The sequence below is a fragment of the Planococcus citri genome, chromosome 3, assembly GCF_950023065.1.
Source record: "Planococcus citri chromosome 3, ihPlaCitr1.1, whole genome shotgun sequence".
Classification (NCBI taxonomy): Eukaryota; Metazoa; Arthropoda; class Insecta; order Hemiptera; family Pseudococcidae; genus Planococcus; species Planococcus citri.
In genome coordinates, this window is record NC_088679.1 from 53,393,907 (window position 1) to 53,415,494 (window position 21,588).

The window sequence follows — 21,588 nt, forward strand, 5'->3', positions numbered from 1 at the left end:
TGGGTTTTTTACACATCTATTTGAATAATCTAACAATTTGTAAATATTTGTCTATGTACAATCGAGTAGGTACTACATAACTTTGAATTTTCAGATTTATTACAGTATCATCTTCTTCACTCTACAAATTGTTACCTTCCTAATTCAAAGAGCTTCGTAATCGATTTACCCGAGTAAAATAAATAGAACAAAAAACCATCGCAACAGAATCAAAGACCCCAAAAGTAAAAAGAAGAGAAAAATTTGTTCTTCGGTCACATAGCTAAGCATATTTTCATGTTTTTTTGTTTAATACTTAAGCTTATAATAGGTAGATCAACTTTGTCCTGACTTTGACGTTTTTGCGAAAATAATATGTAATGAGTTTTATGGCTGCTTCGTCGTTTTAATATTGGCATTCTTTGTTTTTCCTTTTTTTTTTTTTTTTTTTTTTGTAGGAAAAAATAGATTGTTCTTTTCAAGTCAACACTGGTAGTATCAACTTGAGAAAAAAAACTGCAATTACTTAACCTCGTAAAACTACGAATACTTACTTCAAAATGTTTGAACAAAATCAAGATAACGAACAGGAAAAAAATACGTTGAAACCACGTAGGTATTTCATTTTTTTTACCTGAAAAAAAGGCTCCTTTTTCAAAGAAAAGCAGATAAAATACGGAATACCTACGTTCCAAACCAAATACACTTGATTTTTCAACGAATCAAATTGACTCGAGAAATAGGAGGAATAAAATCAAACGACAATCTATTTAGAAAGTTTTCTTCGCCATAACAAAGACCCATTTGCTGGACTGAAATACGCATTACATGGGATGGTGCATTTATAAGGAGTTGGCTAGAAAGCTGAACTCTCGCGAATTTCTGATCCTTTCAACGAAAAAAAAAAAGTAGACTATATGGATGAGGAAAAGATAAGAATCAACGCGTGGGTTGATATGATGTGTAATTGTGTACGCAACATTAGGTATTTTTTCGTGGTACTTGATGCGACTTAATCACTTACCTATTCCTTTTTTTCAAAAGAGCCATGGCCATGAAAAACTAAAGGTAGGTAAGTAGTATTTGATACAAATTTCAAATAAAATTATTTGGTACAGAACGTACCTTACCTATTACGAGTAGATAGGTAGGCATTTCAACCATGTTTAGTTTATTCTGGATATTGTATTTCATTTTTTTTTTTCAAAGATTTCAAATTAAGTTTTTTTGTACCTTGTTTTTTAAGCATTACTTTTTGAACCAAAACGAAAAGAGTTTCTAGTAATGACTTCCAATGACCTTGAGAAGTCAGACAGAAAGACAGACGACCTTGAGAAGTCGGACAGCCGATTCAATGACTTTTAGAGGATAGACAGACAGACGACCTTGAGCAGGATTGGGACGAATGAGGATTTTTTTCGATTTCAATTGCGAATCACGAATTAGTGAGAATCTGAGGTTTGAAAATACGAATTAAAAAAAAGTTTGTGATTGGTTATTCGCGAATCAATTTTCAAAAATTTACCAAGAGGCTTTACAAACAATTTGGGACTTCCATCAATCAATTAGCATGGTCAAATTAACTTCATAAAAAGATCAAATTTTGATAAGGTTATTTTTCAAGATTTGAATCAAATTTTTAAAAAATTTTCCAAAAATGAATTTGGATAAACATTTAAAATTTCTCCTGGAACATTATTCTGGAGTTTATCTGGTTTTATTTTTTGTTCTCTGAGAATAGAGTAGGTACCCTAAGTAATTATATACAAACTTGGCTGCACAAATTTTCAGCGGGAAAAACTGATGTAGCAATCAGTTCAAAATTCAATTTTCTTGACATTTCAACTTTTCAAAAATATCAGAAGCTTAAAGCTTGGAGCCCTTTCAGCTTCTTCATTTGTTTGGCTGCTTAAAGCATTCTTGGCCCTACCTTAAAAATTCAAAAATTCATTCCAAGAAAAAATTCTAGCTCGCAATGTTCTCTTTCTGGCTGATTGATTATCCACTCCGATATATTCAAGAGAAAAAGCATCGAATTTTTGAATATCTACCTATACCGAATATCTTCTCAATATTGAAGATGTCGAGGGCTAGTACCTATATGAGACTATGACAATTTGTAGAGTGAAGAAGATGATACTGTAATAGATTTGGAAATTCAACGTTATGTAGGTACCTACTCAATTGTGCAAAGACAAATATTTACAAATTGTTAGATTATTCAAATAGATGCGTAAAAAACAAAATTTTACTTCCTTTTATTAAAATAATCAAGCGGACAGTCAGGAAACTTTTTTCTTTTCTTATTTAATTCTAGCTAAAGGCCAGCGAGATGATCGAAAATATTCCATTACTTGAAATCCTGTAAACCGGAAACATGACTAAGTAATTCCTTCGAAAAAAATTATAATTTTGTTTCGTTGCATTCGAATGTACTTATAATTTTATCACGCAACGAAATAAACAAAAAAGTCGAAAAAACTTTTTGTATCGGAAGGAGGGATAAAAGCTTCCCATAATAATTTTCGATTTACTCGGCGATAGAAGAAAAAATTAATCTGTTGGTGAAATTGAATCTGGATATTATACGCTTTGTCGAAGATAAAAAAACGCCGCATTTTGTGAAACGTTAAAAGGATAAAACCCGAGAAAGGAAATAGCTCCAGTGTTTACAAAACCGACACACCGGGGAAAATCGGAGATGGCTGGTTTGGCATTCGCGTAGACTGAGACCGGTCGCGGTCGTGCCATGTTTTTAATTTGTATCCACGTTTGATGCGCCATAATATCGCACAAAGTCAAAAACTTACGAATTTATTTGCAAGAAAAAAATTAACCGGGAAAATTTTCCAACTCTAAGCAACGAACTCGAATAAATTGGGACATCACGCTGAGATTTTTTGCTAGACATTTAGATCTTTATATAGGCTTGACTGAGCGTGGGTGATTAGCTTATGGCGTATATGAATATACATCAGGTAGACTATATAGTATGAAGCAGCGTGGATATGGTTTATGACGATCGTTCAAATTAAATGAGACTCTTCTATTACGGATATATTCGCATTTTGCACGAGGAAATTACGATAAATTGTGGCTTTAAACAGATTACCAGCTGATTACTGTGTGCTTTACCATCCATACTCGGTGAATGCTCCTAGCACCTTTTTTTTTCTTCAGCAGGGTACGAGAAAGTCCTCCTTCAAGATGGGTATGGAGTTCCTACCTACGAGTGATTTTCTACCCATTCATTGAAACTTTTGTGGTTTGTGTACAAATAAGTTATAGCGTTTTGATCGGATTTTCTTCTATGGACTCGAGTGTGGGTGTGGGACAACCAATTTATATTATGAAGATATAGGTTTCCCGATGTGATTTTTCTTGAGGACTTTGTAGGGTAGTCGAATTGGATGCAGGATTATACATCTTTGGCAAACCTTTTCTTTAGGATTACACGAGTTTATTTCGCCAATTTCACAATTGTGTCTGAGCTTTTTTCCCTCTAATTATTTTTGTCTGGTTGATTCCAAGTTCTACAAGGTTTAACAAGATTTTACGATATTTTACGAGATAAAATATGATATGGTTACTACATCTAAGTATATGAATCAAATGAAAGCTGTAGAGGTAAGTATAATATGTTTTCAGTTGTTTTATAAATCCTTTCGTTTAATTTTTTTTCTTCGTAAGAAAAGTTTTCTCAAAATTTCATATCGGCTGAATGAATTGGTAAATTTTACATGAAGATATACGAGTATTTTTACAAATTTTCATTTTGAAAATTTTACATAGATAAATTTTTTATTGCTTTTGATAGCCTACTATTACATAGTTTTACATCAATTAGATTAGAAATACGAGCTTAAAAGGTTTCGTCGTATAATATCGCAAACTTTATAAAACGCTAAATTTAATTGTTTTGTCGAAGCTCGACCATAAATAAAACCTAAAGTAATGTCTATAGGACGCATTTTAGAGAAATCGTAATTTTCCAGACGAAAAAACACTCCTCGCAACACCGTGAGCTCCTCTAATACAATAAGATGAAACACCATTAGAATAAATCTGCAATTTTACTAATTAAAATTGCTATAAAAAATCACTTTTCATACTACTGATTAACGAAATGCAAATAAATTCAATAAAATTCAGCAGCTGCACACCAACCATTGGGTATTATTTCATTTCAAATCAAACCGAGAAATAAGTAAAAGTATTCCTGAAAAAAAAAAAAAATGCCAGTTGATTCAATTTTTCCTTAAGAGGATTCTTTACGATGAAATTCAATTAAAAAATTTTTCTTGGTAAATTTAAACATATGTACTGATAGTATCTCTCAAAATATCTGCCATTGCCATTCATAGGTATCTTACCTATACTTACTAATGCCTACCTATACCTACCAGGTAGGTATAAAATATCATGATAAGAGAATGCGTACAAATGAAAAAATGTACATAAAAACAAGTCGATAAGTATGAATGTCTATGTACTATGTAGTATGTAGTGTGCCCTGAGATGAAATATATCAATGAGATTTTACACACAAGTTGAAATTTGCCAATGATACGCATTAATTTCACGCCGAGTTGATTTGATTTGAATTTATATGCAAACATCAAACGAGTTTCCGCTTGTAATGAAATCGAAAAGTACTGTTATGCGATACAGCAATCAAGAAAATTTAAAACTTCCACGTACCCTTTTGGCAATTCGAACAGTCACTGATAATTGATTACGAATGCGTATCGAATAAATTTCAATTTGTGACGAGAAGAATATTTATTTCGATTTTTAATACGTATTATCTCGTCAATCAAATCATACTTAGTATTTACAACTTACAATATAGGTGTTGTTTTTTTTTATGATCTACAAAAATTCACTCAAAAATACCTGCCGAAGTCAAGTTTTTACCATAAAATACTTCATTCTTTTTATTTTTCTTCATTTTTTAATCCAGCAAAAGACCGAATAAGACTGGAATAACAAAGTGACCTTCCACGATTTCTTTTCTCAAGTAGGCAGATCATTATATTTTTTCTAAATTGAGAAAAAGGATAAAGTTGAAAAATTAATTTGCCAAATTGACATAAAAAAAGAGACGAAATTCGCAAATTTTTTGCTTCATTTGTGTTTCAAAATAATAAAATTCAAAAAAAAAAATCAACACGTACAAAAATTGTGAAAAGTATTTCAATTAAAAGAGGCAGATCGTAAAAATCTATTTTTAAAGTGAGCTTTCACTTAATGTGGAACTGCGAAACATTGCATACAATTTTTTTCATAAAGAACTAAAAATTTCACCACCTTCTAATAAAATGCGAATTTTCTTTCAATGGTCTTTTTTTGGATTCCACGTCCTTTAAAACACTTATTTCTCAGTTGCATACTGTTTACTTGAAAGAGAACTATCGAGATAAATCCGCCTCCGATTTGAACGAGCCTAAATACCAATTTATAAAGGAAAAAATATATTTAAAAAAAAACATACAAAATATCCATCTGAAAATTTTCTCAGATGTTGATAAACTTGAGCGAAAACTCAATTTCTAGCAGCCTAAATTCATTTCCAGTCCCTCTGGAGAAATTTAAAAATTCTGGAGGAGTCGAAAATTGCACTGGAGGCTCCTGAATGTTCGAAAATGGGGAAATTCAGATTCAAAGAGTTAATTTTAGACTAGTTTACTGCCATTACATAATTCAAATTTTGAAAATGTTCTTGCAAACAGAAAATATTATAGGTACATATACTCATTCAATATGTCCAAGTCTACCTACATATTTGGAGAATGGCTCAAATGTGAATAAACTTATAAAACGAGATTAGAAGAAGCCTCAACTTCTCAAGTCGATTCTTAATTCTCCAAATGGATTTTTGCAGTTTTGCGCTTTTTGGAGAAATTCAACAAAAGTTCTAAAGAAATCGAAAATCACACTAAAGGCTCCAGAACGAATTTCGAAAAGGTGAAACTCGGTTCGTGAAAATTACTGTTTATTTCAGGACTACTTTTCAACACGTTTACTGAATTAATACTTTTTTTTAAACATCAAATTACTGAAAATACCTAGTGAAAGTTTGGATTTTCGACCATGCTTTTGTTTAAAGATTATGGTCCCGTTCAAATCGAAGGTTGGAACTTAGAATGATCCCCTAGTTCAACTTTCATTTTTTTTTTCATCTTCGAAAATTTTGGAACAATTCAACACTTTTATTGGAATTGCATTTTTGAAAAAAAAATAAAGAAAAAAAGAAGGAATAATTTTTTATTCTTATGAAAATTATAGAAAATGAAAAAAAAGTAACCTACAAAGTTCGGTAAAAACATTTAACCCCCCCCCCCCCCCCGTGAACAAATTACAATCGGATATATTATATTCGGTGTGACTCTCTTAACCCCCGCACCCCCACCCCCTTCCCCGCCAAAAAATAATCAACGTGGTCATATTTGAAAAATATAATAACAACTGTACATATATATAAAAAAAAACACCAACACCAAAAACAAAAATATTGTCAATCGTAACTGAGTAGGTAACCTAATTCGGAACAAAGTTTTCACTCGCGAAAAGTTGAACGTGCTCTTACTATGTATTTTGAGAGGAAACACAGCCGTATGTTTTCGTCACTGTTGAAAGATATGAAATAAAATAAAAATGCTCAAAATATCGAATCCCCGCGAACCCACAGCATGATTTCTCTTAAAATAATAATAGAGGAAGTTTCATATACGTTTCGAAAAAGAAAAAGTTAGCCGAAATATCGTCAAAAAGAGGACGATAAATTGATTCAAAAAGGGATACACGTGTGTGGTCGTTTCGGTTTCGGAAAACTCGCTATGGTACGCGAAAACCAAAATATAAAAACAAGGTATACATACACTATACAATATATAAGACGACGACGACGACGATGAGGAAAAAAAATGCAAAATGAGCTTCAATTAATTATACGTACTCGTTTTTATATTTTTTTAAAAAAGGAAATTTTAACAAAACTGGTCAGCTTATGAAATGTACTATATAATCATAAATCAACTTGGCAATAAAATTTTTACTAAATATGACAAGGGTCGCGAGTACCAACGTATAAACACCATCGTAGCCGTTACAAAAAACCATCCTGTGGTATTTTTCTCAACGGCGGTGTTTCAGATCAAAACAATACGATTTATTAGCTTAGCCAAATGACAGAAAATGTTTTATTACATTGTATTCGGTCGGCCACTGAGCACGTTAATACTTTTAAATGCGATTTAACCGTCGTCGGTGGAGTAGTGTTCGTCGTGGTCAAATTGGCCGAATTCAATTTTCATATACGTGAAAATTACTCGTGTAATCTCGTTGTAGTACATAGGTACAATTCGAGTACATTGCGCAATCTTTTTGAAATTCTAAACGGCACACAAAACGAAACCAAAAAAATGAAAGCACCCAGGACGGTTGAAATTACAGGCTAAATTTTGTTTTGTGTTCCCATTTACCTATCCATTCTCACTACCTATACGAGCAGTCAGTTTAGAAAAAAGTTCACCTGGCACCGATGTTGGTAAAAATCTTGGAACATGTGAGAGGGCAAATCTCATATCTTAAATGGGTTGAATGGATGACATTATCTTCAAATTAACATTTCTCGGGTTTCAGTAGCAAAACTACCTACTTTCGAGCACTTCAACCGTAAAAAGTTAATTCAATTAGTTGTGCCATGCAGAATAAAATCTTTCAGTCCATGCGAAATTTCTAACTTTCACACATGAAAATTTCGTGCACGAAATTAATAGGATAAGAGCTACCTACGCTATAAGTACCACAGGTAGCGTTTATTCTATTTGATTTTGCAAGCTTATTGCGAGCTTTCGTATATAACTTCTTTTCTTAAGATATTGACTATTTACATATGTATAATCACGCTCAACAATTCATTAAAATTTCAAAACTCTGAATTACGATATAGTTTTGGACATATAATTATGAGCTAAAAGCTGCAAAAAATGTATGAATAATGTAATGGGTCTTATGGACCTTTTCAATTAAATAGTCGACAAACTGAATAATTAATACTTTCACTTTATTTCACGAATTTAACACAAGTATATACAGAAACAATAAGCTTAAACCGAAGCTAAACTTAAGACTTTCGTCTACAAGATAGAAAACCGAATCATACCAAACCCTGGACTCACCAGAGTATTTGTAGGGAAAAATCATCATGTAAAGGGTTGGCTAAAAGACATTTTGACTTAAATTGCTTAGACATTTTGACTTAAATTGCTTACGGTTCGTAATGTGCAATACTGCAATTACGAACCGTTTGTTGCACATTAGCAACTCGGAAGGGTGGTCAGTGGTTTACCAATGTTCGGCACGCGTCATATTTTTATGGCTGTGAGGCTGTGTGGCGCCAGCCGATATTACGTTTTTTTAACAGATTTTAACTTTACGTATATTTTGCCTACATGTGTCATCACAATATTTCCTTTCTCCCAAAAAAGTGACCACACTTTTCCCAAAATTCAAAAAGAAATTTAATTTCCCAAAATTTGCCACACTTGAAAAAAAAATTTGACTATGGAATAGATTGTGAAAGGGGACAAGGGGGGGGGGTAATTTTCAATTTTAGAAAGTTTCCATTCGGTTTATTATCATTTTTTCAATTTTGTCTTTTACCCAAAAAAAAAATATTAATAAATAAATATATTTTCCCAAAAAAAAATTAAAAATGGGACAAGATACTTGATTATGAGTCCAGAGTCTGTTTGCTTTTTGTTTTTTCTCTAAATTTATAATATACAAGTACTAGAGGTATACATCTCAAAAACAAAAATTTTTTTTTTTGTTGGTTAGTATAAAAATATAATTATACATAGAAAATGTTATTATAAAAAATGGTATTATGAAAAATGGTATTATAAAAAATCAAATTATAATAAATCGAATTATAAGAAATCTAAACATAAAAAATCTAAATATAAAAAATCTAATTACAAAAAATCTAAAAAAAATATCAATGGAATGTAAATATGAGGTATTATGAGTAGAGATTTTTGAAAAAAAATGAGTATTTAAAAAAATACACATCTTTTTTTTTTTTTTTTTTTCTCTTTTTTTTTTTCTTTCTTTTTTTTTTCATTTTTTTTTTGTTTTATGCATTTTTTTCTCTTTTTTTTGTTATTTATACATAAAATTTTTTCTAAAAAGATAAGTAAAATTATTTTAACAATATTTTTTTAAAATTAATACACTTAAAACAATTAACCATATTGTAAAAATAATACTGCTAATAGTATGTCCTCCATACAAGGGAGTCTGAATATCATTTAAAATTATATCTCTTAATTTGTTTTCAAATATTTGGGGGTTTTCTTTAATATTAAAAGAGGGGGTTTGTTCCTTCCAATTTTCATTAAAAATTTTTGTAATATTTTTAAATTTTAAGGGACTAAAGGGGTGAAAATCTATTTTGCTATTATCTAATTTAGTCCATTGCAAGGGAAGTAGTCTGTTTAGATGTAAGGTATTTTCAGAAGTTTTTATGCAAGGAAATCCTTGTGGGATCAGAATTTGGGTTTCCTCATCAGTTTTTAAAAGTAATTCAAAATCACAAGGGAGTTGAATTTTTATTGCACCAGATTGATTATAATTTATCTCTAAAGGAATAGTATCTGATTTTGAAGAGTTGTGAAGGAAAAGAAATTTTTGAGGATTGGAAATGATGTAAATATTTTCTTGAATTTTTCTAATTATTGTTTTTGAATGCATGTGCTCGCATTTAAAATTGCACACTGTATTTAATTCTTGAAGTTGTTTTCCAAGGATTAATGATTTTGCACATTCTGGTGATTCATAGGTGGAATCAAAATAGTCCAAAAAACATAACTGTCTTGAAAGATCACATTTTTTTAATGCTGTTCCTGTAATTTCTCTGATAATTTGTTTTCCAGAATCAAAAGCAATTAGCATTTGCTCAGTGTTCAGAATACAGAGCTCTTCTTTATTTCTGAAGTAGATTGGAGTATATTTGAATAATTTCCAGTCTGAATTAATTTTTTTCAAAGGCACTCGAATTTCTAATAAAATCTGCTGTTCTGAAATTTGACAATGTGTGATACTTCTGGTATAGTATTCCAAAATTTCTGAAGTAGGTATGGCTATGGTGTAATTAAATTTTTCAATATTGGTTTTCAAAACTTCAATGTAATATTTCAAGCTTTCTGGAGAGATAATTGAAGATGGAAGCTTGTGCTCTTTACAATGTTCAATAATGGATGAGAAAAACGAATTATAGAATGTTTTCTCTAGAATTGATATTAGTACTGGATATGTGGATCTATCTGCTGCAAAAAGGTCTGCAAATTTTTCCAAAGTGGTAGAGAGTGTGTCTATTGTTTGAGTTATCATTTCAATATTTGCATGAATTAGTTTAGAGAATGATTTAAGTTCTGTGGAAATATTGAAAATATCTGCATGTGTTTCAATTAAGGCTTCTTTTAAATTTTTATAATTGGCTGTTAATTCTTGCTGGTTGACAAATAATGGGTAGAGATCATCTTTAGTGACTACATCACAACAAAATTCTAGGAAATTACCATAAAGTTTTCCTAGTAGAAATGATCTTTTTCTTCTTGAATGTTCATTTAATATTTTTGCATCAAAACGAGTTTGTTGAAGTTGATTATCAATGAAGGAGTCCAATCTTGTCAGTGCTTTGTAGAAATCATGAGTATAGGTGCATTCATCTTTCATTTCACAATTGGTATTGGGAGGATATTCATAGGAAGAATTAGTAGGATTACTATTCAGAAAAGTATAATTTAAGATAAATTTATAGGGAATGGATTTTTCATAGACAACTATATTTTCAATTTCAGATATAAAGGATCCAGGAATAATTTCAGTGAATAGGTTTTCAGTAGAAGAAATTTTGAAAAGAGAGTAGAATACCAAAAATGTCAACATTCTGGAAATTGAAAGAAAAGACAGAAAAAAAAATGTTAAGTAAAGAATATTAAAAAGTTTTTAAGCAGCAAAAAAAATTCAAAAACAAAAGTTTGGAAAGAAAATAAAAATAATTGGAAAGAACAAAAATGTGGGGGGGGGGGGGTATTTACAAAAAGGTCAGCATCCTGAGGGGGGAGATTTTCAAAATATCATTAAGTCATATGTGGGGGGGGGGGTTAAAAATACTTACATACAAAAAATTGAAAAAAAATTAATATTTCAAAGACTTGAAAAAAAAAATTTGGAGATATCAAAAAAAAATTAATCAGCTCTCAAATCGTTTATGTTGATCTCTGTTCTAGAAATTATTATGTCATACATATTTAAAGCGTATGGCAATTCATCGTAATAAACGTATACATTGTAGTCTAGAATTGACAGCATCTTTTTAATTAATTTGATGACGGTTTCGATCGGATCATTCACTGAAATCCGAATTGGGCCAATAGGCGCTATGGTTACTTTCGACTCATCCCAGCGGAATCTACTTCCGCAATATACAATTGGAAATGTGTTTCTGTCATGTATAAAAATGTCAACGAATGCTGTCACACTTTTTTTTGCAATATTTGAGATTTCAAAAATTTGTACCATCTGAAAAAAAATTGAATTAATTAATTTGTTCTACCATGTATAAGTAATTTTACCAAGATGTTGTGTTTCCATGCTATGCCAGAGAAAGATAACAAAGTATTTGCCTACACCTTGTATGTATTATGGTGCGTGAGGTTTTTCCAAAACAATGTAACTGGATAACTGGAGAAGGTAGAAAAGATATGGAATTTTGCTAAAAGATAAGATTTGTTTCCATATCTGGAGGTTTGTCAATGTACAGTACGTACTTCTTATGCTTGCTTGTTTGAGGTGTTCAAAGGTGTATTGTGAACCAGAAAAAAAATCTTGATTTTTATCAGTTTTGTGTGTAAAATTTTTGTGAAAAGTTGATATATTTTTTTTATTTTATTTTCTTATTTTATTCCTTTTTAATTAATTTGAGTTACAATGGATTCTCAGAACAATGACTTTCTTGCTGGTAAGTGAATTTTTGATTCTATTTTTATCATTAAATTGGTGTATTTTTTTTCAAAAAATTGTAGGGGGGAATAAATTTTGATTATAATTTTAAGGGTTTTCGTGTTAAATAAATAATTATGGAATTTCTCAATTTTTAGGTTTGAATGAAATAGATTTTGAAAGTGAGGAATTTCAGCCTGTAGACTTCATCCAGGAGATGACAAATGCTGAACAACCAAATGAGGTATGTTTTTTGTTGATTTAAAAAAAAAATTTTTAAAGAATAATTCACATTTTTTTTTTTTGATTTTTGAGTTTTGATACCTTTACTTTTTTTTTTTTGGTTTTGTTTGTAGACAAGTTTAAATGCTATGATCCTCGAATTGGAAATGCCAAAAAATTCCACCGTGGAGCCCCAGATGGAGCCGCAGATGGAGCCCCAGGCGGGACCATCTAGCATAAATTTAGTACCAGAGCCTCAGATTGCTGAACCACAGGCAACTGGACATCATTTTGTTGAGGTACAAATAATTAATAGAATTTTCAAAAAGTAATTCAAATTTTCGAATTAGAATACTTCCTATTATTATTTTTAAACTTTTTTTTTGTTGAAAATTTCAAGTTCAAAATTCAAATTATTTCCTTAAAGTTTGGCAAAAAATCAAAATTTACGTATTTTTTTGTGTTTTGATTAGCTTTATTTATTAATTTTTATTTCAAAATTTTCAGGTTCCTAGGTCAAATAGAACTGTTGATCAATTCAGATTTCCACTACGACATTCATACTTGAAAGCTGATGGTGTTACGAAGGGATTCTTAACACATAATGACCCTAGGGCCATGTGTGTTGATAACGAATTAGGCTTTAACAGCCCATGTATGTCTACACGGTGCTGGTTTTATAATAGCCACTTTTGGTCTATTCATGTAAGTTGGGAAAAAAAAAATTTCATCATTTTTTTGTCTAAAAAAAAAAATCATATTTTTGACACTTTTTTGTAACATTTTTTTTTTGTATTTTCAGAAGGACTTAATGGAAACAATAAAAGTTCGGTTCGAAGGAGGTATGGTGAATATTAATGTAATTCAGGTCCATCCGCAGTTTAAGATATTATTTCCCTTTACTTATCAAAACTATGTGGATCTCAAAAGAAATATCATTAGATTTGGGCCATCCTATGATGAATGTTACTTATGGTTACCTACAAGATCACTGGAAACGTCACCATTGGTATTTATTTTCCTTTTTTTTTTTAAATTTAGAATTTTGTTTTCGAAGTTTTTATGGTTTTTTTTTTGTCATTTGTTTTTTCCAAAAAAGGTTCTTTTATTTGTTTATTTGATTTATTTATTTTTTCAATCACAATTTTTTTGTTTTGTTTTATTTTTATTGAGGTATTTGTTTTTGTAATTTTCAGAGGCACCGTTCAAACGTTTGAGTTGATATCAAGCAAGTCCGAAGAAAGAGTGAGAGAAAAAAAAAATTGTAAAAAGTAATTTTAATTAACCTGTAAAAAAAAAGGTAAAATATTAATTTTTGTACAGTTATTAGATATGTATGTATTTAAACTAATTGTTTTTTTTTTGTTTTTTATACGTATTTTTATAGAATAAATTATACAATAAGAAAAACTACTGTTTGTTATTCATGGGGACAACCCAATATATTTTTTGAATGTTTTTTTTTGTAATGAGCTCAATTTAAAGATTTCTGAATATTTTCTGCTGAAAATCGTCATATTTCACAATTTATTGAATATTTTGAGCAGTTTTAGGATCGGAAGATCGCAAATGTCATGTTCACAGTCGTTTTTTGATGATTATGATTTGCTGATTGATGGAATGACGAATTTAAAATTAATGATTATGAATTGTGCTCATCAAAACGAGTGAAAACGATACCCATTTGTATTTAAATTTTCAAGTAGGGTATATGAATATTTTGGAAATGTTTCATTCCAAAGAAAAATCGAATATAATTCCTATTCAATAGGTACTTTACCTTGAATGAGAGCATATTTTGGGTTGCCCTACTTATAATTAAAAGCTACCTATGTACATGCTTGATATAATAAAAAACTAGCATAAAAATATTGAAAAAATAACATAGCAAAAAAAGTAGAATTTTTCATTTTTCCATTTTTGGTTTCATTGCCCAGGTTTCAATAATAATTCGGGCAGAATTTGTTTGTTTGAAATTATTACATCGAAAACGAAAATTTTATTTGGCACAGTTATGAAAAATACATAGGCTTCAATGCCTAAATAATAGAAAAGTTTGTTCATTGTCCTTTGAACATCGTCAATTTCATCCCAGGTCACATTAAAGAAGGGTACATGGTACCCTGCAACGTCTGGGTGCGCAAGATCCCATGTATCATGGTCATCGTAGAAAATAATGGTCTGTTTTTCTCTATGTACGTAATGATTGACCAGTCTCATTATTTGAGCTTTGGTGGCTTGACTTAACGGTTCAGGTTCATTGTAAGGAATCATCTGAAGGATAGAAAGAGAGGAGAGTAAAATATTGACGAATCGTTCATATTGTTACACCTTGGTGTTAGTTGGTTAGTGGGTGAAGTTAAAAATAGAAAATCACGTGCATATGTTCACTGAAGGTTAGTAAACAGTGAAGAGAGAGAAAGAGCGAGAGATAAGGATAGCTGCGAGGTTATATTGGTTAAAATCACGTAGCAGGTAACAGTACTATAAAATCAAAGCAAGATTTTTTTCTCAAGCTTGCTGTTGGAATATTTTACGTAATTTTTTTGTCAAGTTATGTACGTTCTCTGCTAAGAAATTTCTGAAGTGGTCAGTGTTGAAAATAGAAGTGATTATCGCCATAGAAAAATAATTACATTTGTCAGTGACAAATTATTGGTCAGAAAATTGATAAAAATCGCATTATTGGTCAGATATATTTTTTTGTAAATTTTCATTCTGCTCAGTTTTGATTGGATGTTTGGAAAAATGTGATACCTATACTGTGTTTCTTTTTTAAGGAAACGTCTTCCTGGGCCCAGTGGAAAACTGCACAGATTGATCACGAAATTTTTGAGAATTCTCAATATTTCCCCTATTTTCGTTTTTGATATTTTTCTAATCGTCTGACATGTACAATCTCACGTTTTATTTTTTTCTTAGTTTCATACTCAACTTCATAATTTAATGGAGAAAATTTATGTAGAATTTTAACTGGTCCTAGATAAGTAGGAATGAATTTTCCTTTAATAGGATTTTGTAAAAGTGCTGTTTCGCCTACCTTGAAAATCAATTCCTTATGCTTTTTGTCATAATTTTTCTTATTAATCAGCTGATTTTGCTCAATTAAAGATGGTACCTTTTTCCTAATTTTATCCAATTGTTCAATTTCTTCCAGTCTTCCTTTCATAGATGATGAATTAATGGATAATTTATTATCTATGGGTAAATTGGGATGTCTCCCATACACTAGGAAGTATGGAGATAATTTATGAAAATTTGATATAGGCGTGATATTGTATGTAAAAACAATAAATTTGACCAGTTTTGACCAATTTGATTTTTCATCGTTTACATAGTATGCTAGGGTTTTACATAACGAATGGTTCAATTTTTCAACTGATCCTTGAGTAGTTGGGGAATAAGTGGAACTAAAAATTAATTTTATTCCAATTTTGGAGCAAAATTCCATAAATTCTTTATTATGAAAATGTTTACCATTGTCACAGGTGATTTTAAGTGGACATCCAAATTGACAAATTAGGTCATAAATAAAGTCAATAACTGCCGAAGCGTTTGCTGATCCTGTTGGTTTAGCGAAAGCCATTTTTGTGGACTTACACGTTCCCACTAAAATGTAAGATTTTCCTTCACTTGTGGGAAGGGGACCAACAAAATCAATTTCAATATGGCTTAATAAATCACATTCTAACACTTTGATTGGTTTTAAAAGTCCAGGTTTTGGTCCTGGTTTCAATTTTCTTAGCTGGCATTCATGACATGATTTTATAAATTTTTCAACATCTTTGGTTAAATTTTGCCAGTGAAATTTATTTTGCAATTTTTCAATAGTTTTTCGAATTCCAAAATGTCCTCCGCCTATAGCTTTGTCATGATATGAGGCAATTATTTCGTTAATTAAATGGGATGGTATTATGATAAGATTTTGTTTGGGATGTTTAAGTTGGAGAATTCCTTCAGGACTTAAGATATATCTACGACTAATTTTTTTGAATTTATTCAATTCAGATGATGGAATTTCAATTGTTTCATTTTTCAATAAAGAAATTAAATTTTTACAAAAATTGTCTTTCATTTGCTCAGCCACAAAATTTTGGTTGGTTGAAATTGTGTTAATTTCAATTCTGCTTAAAAAATCTGGGACAACATTATTTTTACCAGGTTTGTGTTTTATTTCAAAATCAAATTCTGAAAGTTTTAAAATTAGTCTCGCCATACGAGAATTTGGTTCCTTCATTTTTCTATAATGAATCAGGAGGGCATGATCAGTAAAAACGAAAAAATGTTTACCAAATAAATATTCTCGAAAGTACAAAATTGTTTCAACTAAAGCTGTTAATTCCAGGTCATAAGTGCACAATTTTTTCTGTCGTGGTTGAAGTTTTCTGCTGAAATAGGCAATAGGATGGATTTTTCCATCAAGTTCATTTTTTTTGAGAGATGACCCCTCCAATGGCTATATTTGAAGCGTCTGTTTCTACTATCGTTTCTCTAGATTCATTATAAATTGCTAAAATTGGATCATTAATTAGAGCTTTTTTGAGAAATTGAAATGCTTTTTCATGTTCCTCTTTCCAAATAATTTTATCTTTTTTAGCTGGGTTGCCTTTAGTAAGATCAGATAGGCAGCTTGTAATACTTGAAAAATTTCTAATAAATTTTCAATAATGAGAACACATTCCTAAAAATTGTCTCAATTCAGTGACTGTGGTTGGTTGTTTAATTTTTCGGATACTTTCAATATTTTTTTCAATTGGTTGGATCAAAGTTCCATTAATTTTATGACCTAAAAGGTTCACTTCTTTGAAGAAAAATTTGCATTTTGATGTTTTTAATCTCAATTTTAAACGATCTAGTCTATTTAAAGTTTCTTTTAAATTTTTTAAAGCTATTTGAAAAGAACTGCCAAAAACACACAAGTCATCCATGTATGCAACTAATATTTCATATAAGAGGTCATGAAATTCAGAATTTATAGCTTTACTAAAAGCTGCAGGTGAAAGCATTAAACCTTGAGGTAAACGAGTAAATTGATATAATTGATTATCTACAATTATTGCTGTTAAATATCTGCTCTTTTTAGCAAGTGGTATCTGATGGAAACCTGCATTACAGTCAAGTAGACAAAAATATTTTGATCCTTCCAAGGCCATGATAATATTTTCGATTCGAGGGACTGAATTATGGTCTGGATACAATTTTTGATTAATTTTTTGAAAATTACAAAGGAAACGATATGAGCCATCTGGTTTTCGTAATAAAAAAGCAGGGGAACAATAATGTGAAGTTGATCTCTCTAGAATGCCATTTTTGAGCATTAATTTTATCTGCCTATTAATTTCGCGCCTTTCAATTGGAGATAATTTATATCCCCTTGACACAACAGGTGTATTGTCTTTGACCTGTAGGACATATTCTGGGATATTTGCTCTTTCAATGTTGGTTGGGTCAGTCGAAAATAAGTGCAAATAATTTTTTAAAAGGGAGAGGACAGCCTGTCTCTGATCATTATTTAAATCTGGAGCTGTTCTGTTGACAAAAATGTTAGTGTGCATAAAAATACCTCGAGTCAGTTGTGTTGGGGTTATTGTTATTGTAAATGTACGAGTTTGTTTCCCAGCAATCGCGATATCTGCAGTAGCGATAAGTTTATTATGCAACAACATGACGGGTGTTTGTTTATTTATCAACGAGAGCCATTTATGATCCATTGGCAAAATCAATTTATTTGGATAATTTCCTAACGAAAATGTATTTTTACTGAAGTTAATTATGGCTGAATTTTCAATGAAAAAACTGATACCTAAAATAAAATCTGCATTCAAATTTTCAGCAACGTATACTGTAAGAGAAAATTTTATATTTTCAATTTGAACTGAAATATTCATTTTACCTATAATAGGTAGGGAAGAACTATCTGCTGTTGAGACTTCTAGATCAGAAGGAGATAAATTTTTGAAGTCTTTTAAAATTTTATTTGACATCAGTGATACATTACTACCTGTATCAATTATAGCTGTATATATTTTATTATTGAAAATAATTTTGATTTCAAAATTTTTTATTGTAAATGGATTTTTTTGAATACAGTTTGTTTTGGTTTTTGAAAAATTTGAGCCAAAAGAAGATATTTCCTCATCACTGAAATATTTTAAATCGGAATATCTATTTAGATTAAAAATAAAATCAGTTTTCTGAAATTCGTTCAAGAAAAAATATAAAATTTGTGATGAGGTATCTTTACCAAAAATTATTGGCGTTTTTTTTTGTCATTTAATCTGCATTTTTCTCGGATATGGCCTACTTTTTTGCATAGGCTACAAAAATCTCTTCGTTGTGGTCTTGATTGTGGTTGATTTAATTGATATGATTGATTTGGGTTTTGATAAGGTCTAGGTCCATATGACCCAAAACGAAAAGGTTGATTTGGACCAGGAGATATTTGTCTAAATGGATGAAATCCAATTTGACTTCTTTGAAAATTGATGCGAGGAAATGGGGGAGGTGGAAACATAAATGGGCGAGGAGGAGGTGGTGGGGGACGATAAGGTTGACGTTGAAAAGGTTGTGGTCCAAAAAAGAAGGGACGAAATGGTTGAGGTCGAAAACGTTGAGGATAAAAGGGTACTGGGCGAAAGGGGAACCTATTTGGGGGGGTTGGATTCTGTTGAGGAGTAAACTTGGCTATCGTAGCATAATTATTTTCATGTTTTATATCGAGGTTATTTATTGAATCACATAAACTGTCGACATTCGAATTTTTGAGCAAAAATAGCTCATTTTCTACTTTTTTAAGCCTTGATTCCTTATCCTGATTTTTCCTATAATTTAAAAGATTTTCCGTGCATTCGTACTTTTGTAAGTTTGCCCTAATTTTTTCGACAGTTGAGTTATCCAAAAGAGAAATTGCTTTATGAATGTCATTTTTTAAACCTTTTAAAATGTGTTTACATTTTACTGATTCTTCCATAATAGGGTTGACACTATTACAGAGATTCAAAATGTCAGTAAAATATTGTAGTAATTTTTCATCATCATTTTGGAATCTGGTCATTAGGATATTTTCATTAGCTTCTTTCTGAGCTTTTTCATTGAAAGCCTCTAAAAATTGTGTTTTTAATTCAGAATATTTTGTTTTTTGATTGGGAATATTTCTAAAGACTTCCAATGCCAATTCCGAAAGGTACATTGGAAGTACTTTAGCTTGATGCTCGTCGCTCCAATTATTTGCTTTAGAGCATAATTCGAAGCTATCAATAAATTTATATAGGTCATTATTGAGACCAGAAAATTTTTCAGGATCATAAATTTTTTCTTTTTGTGTTGTCATATTTTCCGTTTGAACTCTTTTACTAGTATAACAACTGTTTTGTCTTTTTACAAGACTAGCGTGAATATACCTAGCTGTCTTATTGTTTTTTTCAGATTCACTAATAAATGTTTTAATACAATTTCGAAAAGAATCTAGAGTCAATTTTTTTGGAAAAGTCAAATTTAATTTTTTTATCAAATATTCTGCTTCTGCTACTGATAGACAATAGATCCAACTGATGGATTGGGGAACTGATAATGGACTAGTTGGAGTAGATTTTTCTTGGTTTTGTTCTTGGGTTGGGGAATTTTCTTTCGAATCAGGGGATTCAAATTTTGATTTGTCAGAGTCGGATTCGGAAGTATTTAATACGTTTTCTTCAGAGGATGGAGCACTATTTGGTGATTTTTCTGATTCGGGGTTGAAAATTGTGGAATTGCCACCACTCATGAAAAATAAAGGAGAGAAACAGAAAAAATTCAATTTAGATCTGTTTCATCAAATCTGAATTGCAAATTTGGCTGATACCAATAAATGTCGTCAGAATTTTCAGTTTTTGGTAAAGTTTGTCTTTTTGTTATCTGTAATTCAACGTCAATAGTTTTAGTTGTCTTTTTTGGTATTTTGTTCGGTTTTGTGTTATGATTTCTCTTGTATTCGTAAAAGTACAGTTCAGTATCTGAATTTTCAAAAATTAATTTTGAAGGAGCGTTTTTGTTTTTGTTTGATTTTAAAAAAAGATTTCTAAAAAACTTAATAATAGCGTTCATTATATGAAATAAGCACACATATTTTTAAATTGGAAAAAAAAAGCACAAAAAAGCACAAAAAAAAAAGCAATTATTCTGAGAAGATAAAATGAAAATATAATATAGGATGAGAAATTACCTTGAAAATTGAATTGAAAAATTGACTTGAAAACCACTTTCCAGGAAGTAATCGTCTGTTGACCTTCAAGAAGAACTTCTTCACAGATTCGGACACGAAAAACTTCAGGAAAATTCGTTGAAATTCGGGAAAATTTGTTGAAATTCGGGAAAATTTGTTGAAATTCACAAAAAAATCTCCGATGAAAAAATTCACGTTTTTTAATTTTACAGATTCGGACACAAACAACTTCACAAAAATTTGTTGGAATTCGCGAAAATTTGTTGAAATTTGATTTAAAAAATTCACGTTTTTTGATTTTACAGATTCGGACACAAGAAACTTCACAAAAATTCGTTAAAATTCGTAAAAATTCGTTGAGATTCACCAAAAAAATCTCCGATAAAAAATTCACAACTTTGATTTAAAAAAAAATTCCAGTATTCAATTACGTTTATGACAGGAAAAAAAATTCACGAATTCAAATTCGGTAGATATGAGAAGAAAAATTCAATTGAAACTTTACTAAAAATCACGAAAATTCAAATAATTTGCCGAAAAAATTCAAGTATTCAATTACGTTTTGAGAAAAACGATTTTTAATTTAAAATCACGAAAATTCAATTGATTCGCGAAAGCTTTCAAAGCTCTTTTTTCGTTGGGCGCCAAATTGTAATGGGTCTTATGGACCTTTTCAATTAAATAGTCGACAAACTGAATAATTAATACTTTCACTTTATTTCACGAATTTAACACAAGTATATACAGAAACAATAAGCTTAAACCGAAGCTAAACTTAAGACTTTCGTCTACAAGATAGAAAACCGAATCATACCAAACCCTGGACTCACCAGAGTATTTGTAGGGAAAAATCATCATGTAAAGGGTTGGCTAAAAGACATTTTGACTTAAATTGCTTAGACATTTTGACTTAAATTGCTTACGGTTCGTAATGTGCAATACTGCAATTACGAACCGTTTGTTGCACATTAGCAACTCGGAAGGGTGGTCAGTGGTTTACCAATGTTCGGCACGCGTCATATTTTTATGGCTGTGAGGCTGTGTGGCGCCAGCCGATATTACGTTTTTTTAACAGATTTTAACTTTACGTATATTTTGCCTACATGTGTCATCACAATAATTATGAATTTCGTAGGTTTTAGGTAATGTGTAACTATAGGTAGGCTACCTATTAC

The 21,588-nt window shown here is 30.6% G+C and overlaps 2 protein-coding genes and 1 long non-coding RNA gene across 14 annotated transcripts in view; 1 reads left to right on the top strand and 2 right to left on the bottom strand.

Moving 5' to 3' along the window:
• The window catches only part of LOC135840476 (calcitonin gene-related peptide type 1 receptor-like), a 123,930-nt gene that overhangs the window by 62,354 nt on the left and 39,988 nt on the right, over nucleotides 1–21,588 (bottom strand). For 3 of the 12 annotated variants that reach the window (XM_065357045.1, XM_065357043.1, XM_065357042.1), the window contains one exon: nucleotides 8,027–11,571. The exons of the other annotated variants lie outside the window; for them this stretch is intronic. In XM_065357045.1, the coding sequence (XP_065213117.1) occupies nucleotides 9,193–10,935 (1,743 nt within the window). In that variant the 5' untranslated portion in view covers nucleotides 10,936–11,571 and the 3' untranslated portion in view covers nucleotides 8,027–9,192. Of the gene's footprint in view, nucleotides 1–8,026; nucleotides 11,572–21,588 lie in introns of those variants that run through there. 12 annotated transcript variants of the gene reach the window in all.
• LOC135840481 (uncharacterized) lies at nucleotides 11,571–13,579 on the top strand. Its single transcript, XM_065357060.1, has 5 exons — nucleotides 11,571–12,235; nucleotides 12,348–12,512; nucleotides 12,721–12,918; nucleotides 13,016–13,222; nucleotides 13,410–13,579. The coding sequence occupies exons 1-5, from the start codon at nucleotides 12,209–12,211 to the stop codon at nucleotides 13,428–13,430; spliced, it is 618 nt and encodes a 205-aa protein (XP_065213132.1). The 5' UTR covers nucleotides 11,571–12,208; the 3' UTR covers nucleotides 13,431–13,579.
• Nucleotides 13,230–21,582, bottom strand: LOC135840482 (uncharacterized). Its single transcript, XR_010557751.1, has 2 exons — nucleotides 20,414–21,582; nucleotides 13,230–14,487 (listed from the first exon to the last, which is right to left on the bottom strand). It is a non-coding gene; the product is annotated as an uncharacterized LOC135840482 (long non-coding RNA).

Coding starts and splice junctions, on each gene's coding strand:
- LOC135840481 (XM_065357060.1), top strand. CDS start 12,209: ATGACAAATGCTGAACAACCAAATGAG. Junction 12,236..12,347: donor ATGCTGAACAACCAAATGAG/GTATGTTTTTTG, acceptor TTTTGTTTGTAG/ACAAGTTTAAATGCTATGAT. Junction 12,919..13,015: donor GCCACTTTTGGTCTATTCAT/GTAAGTTGGGAA, acceptor TTGTATTTTCAG/AAGGACTTAATGGAAACAAT.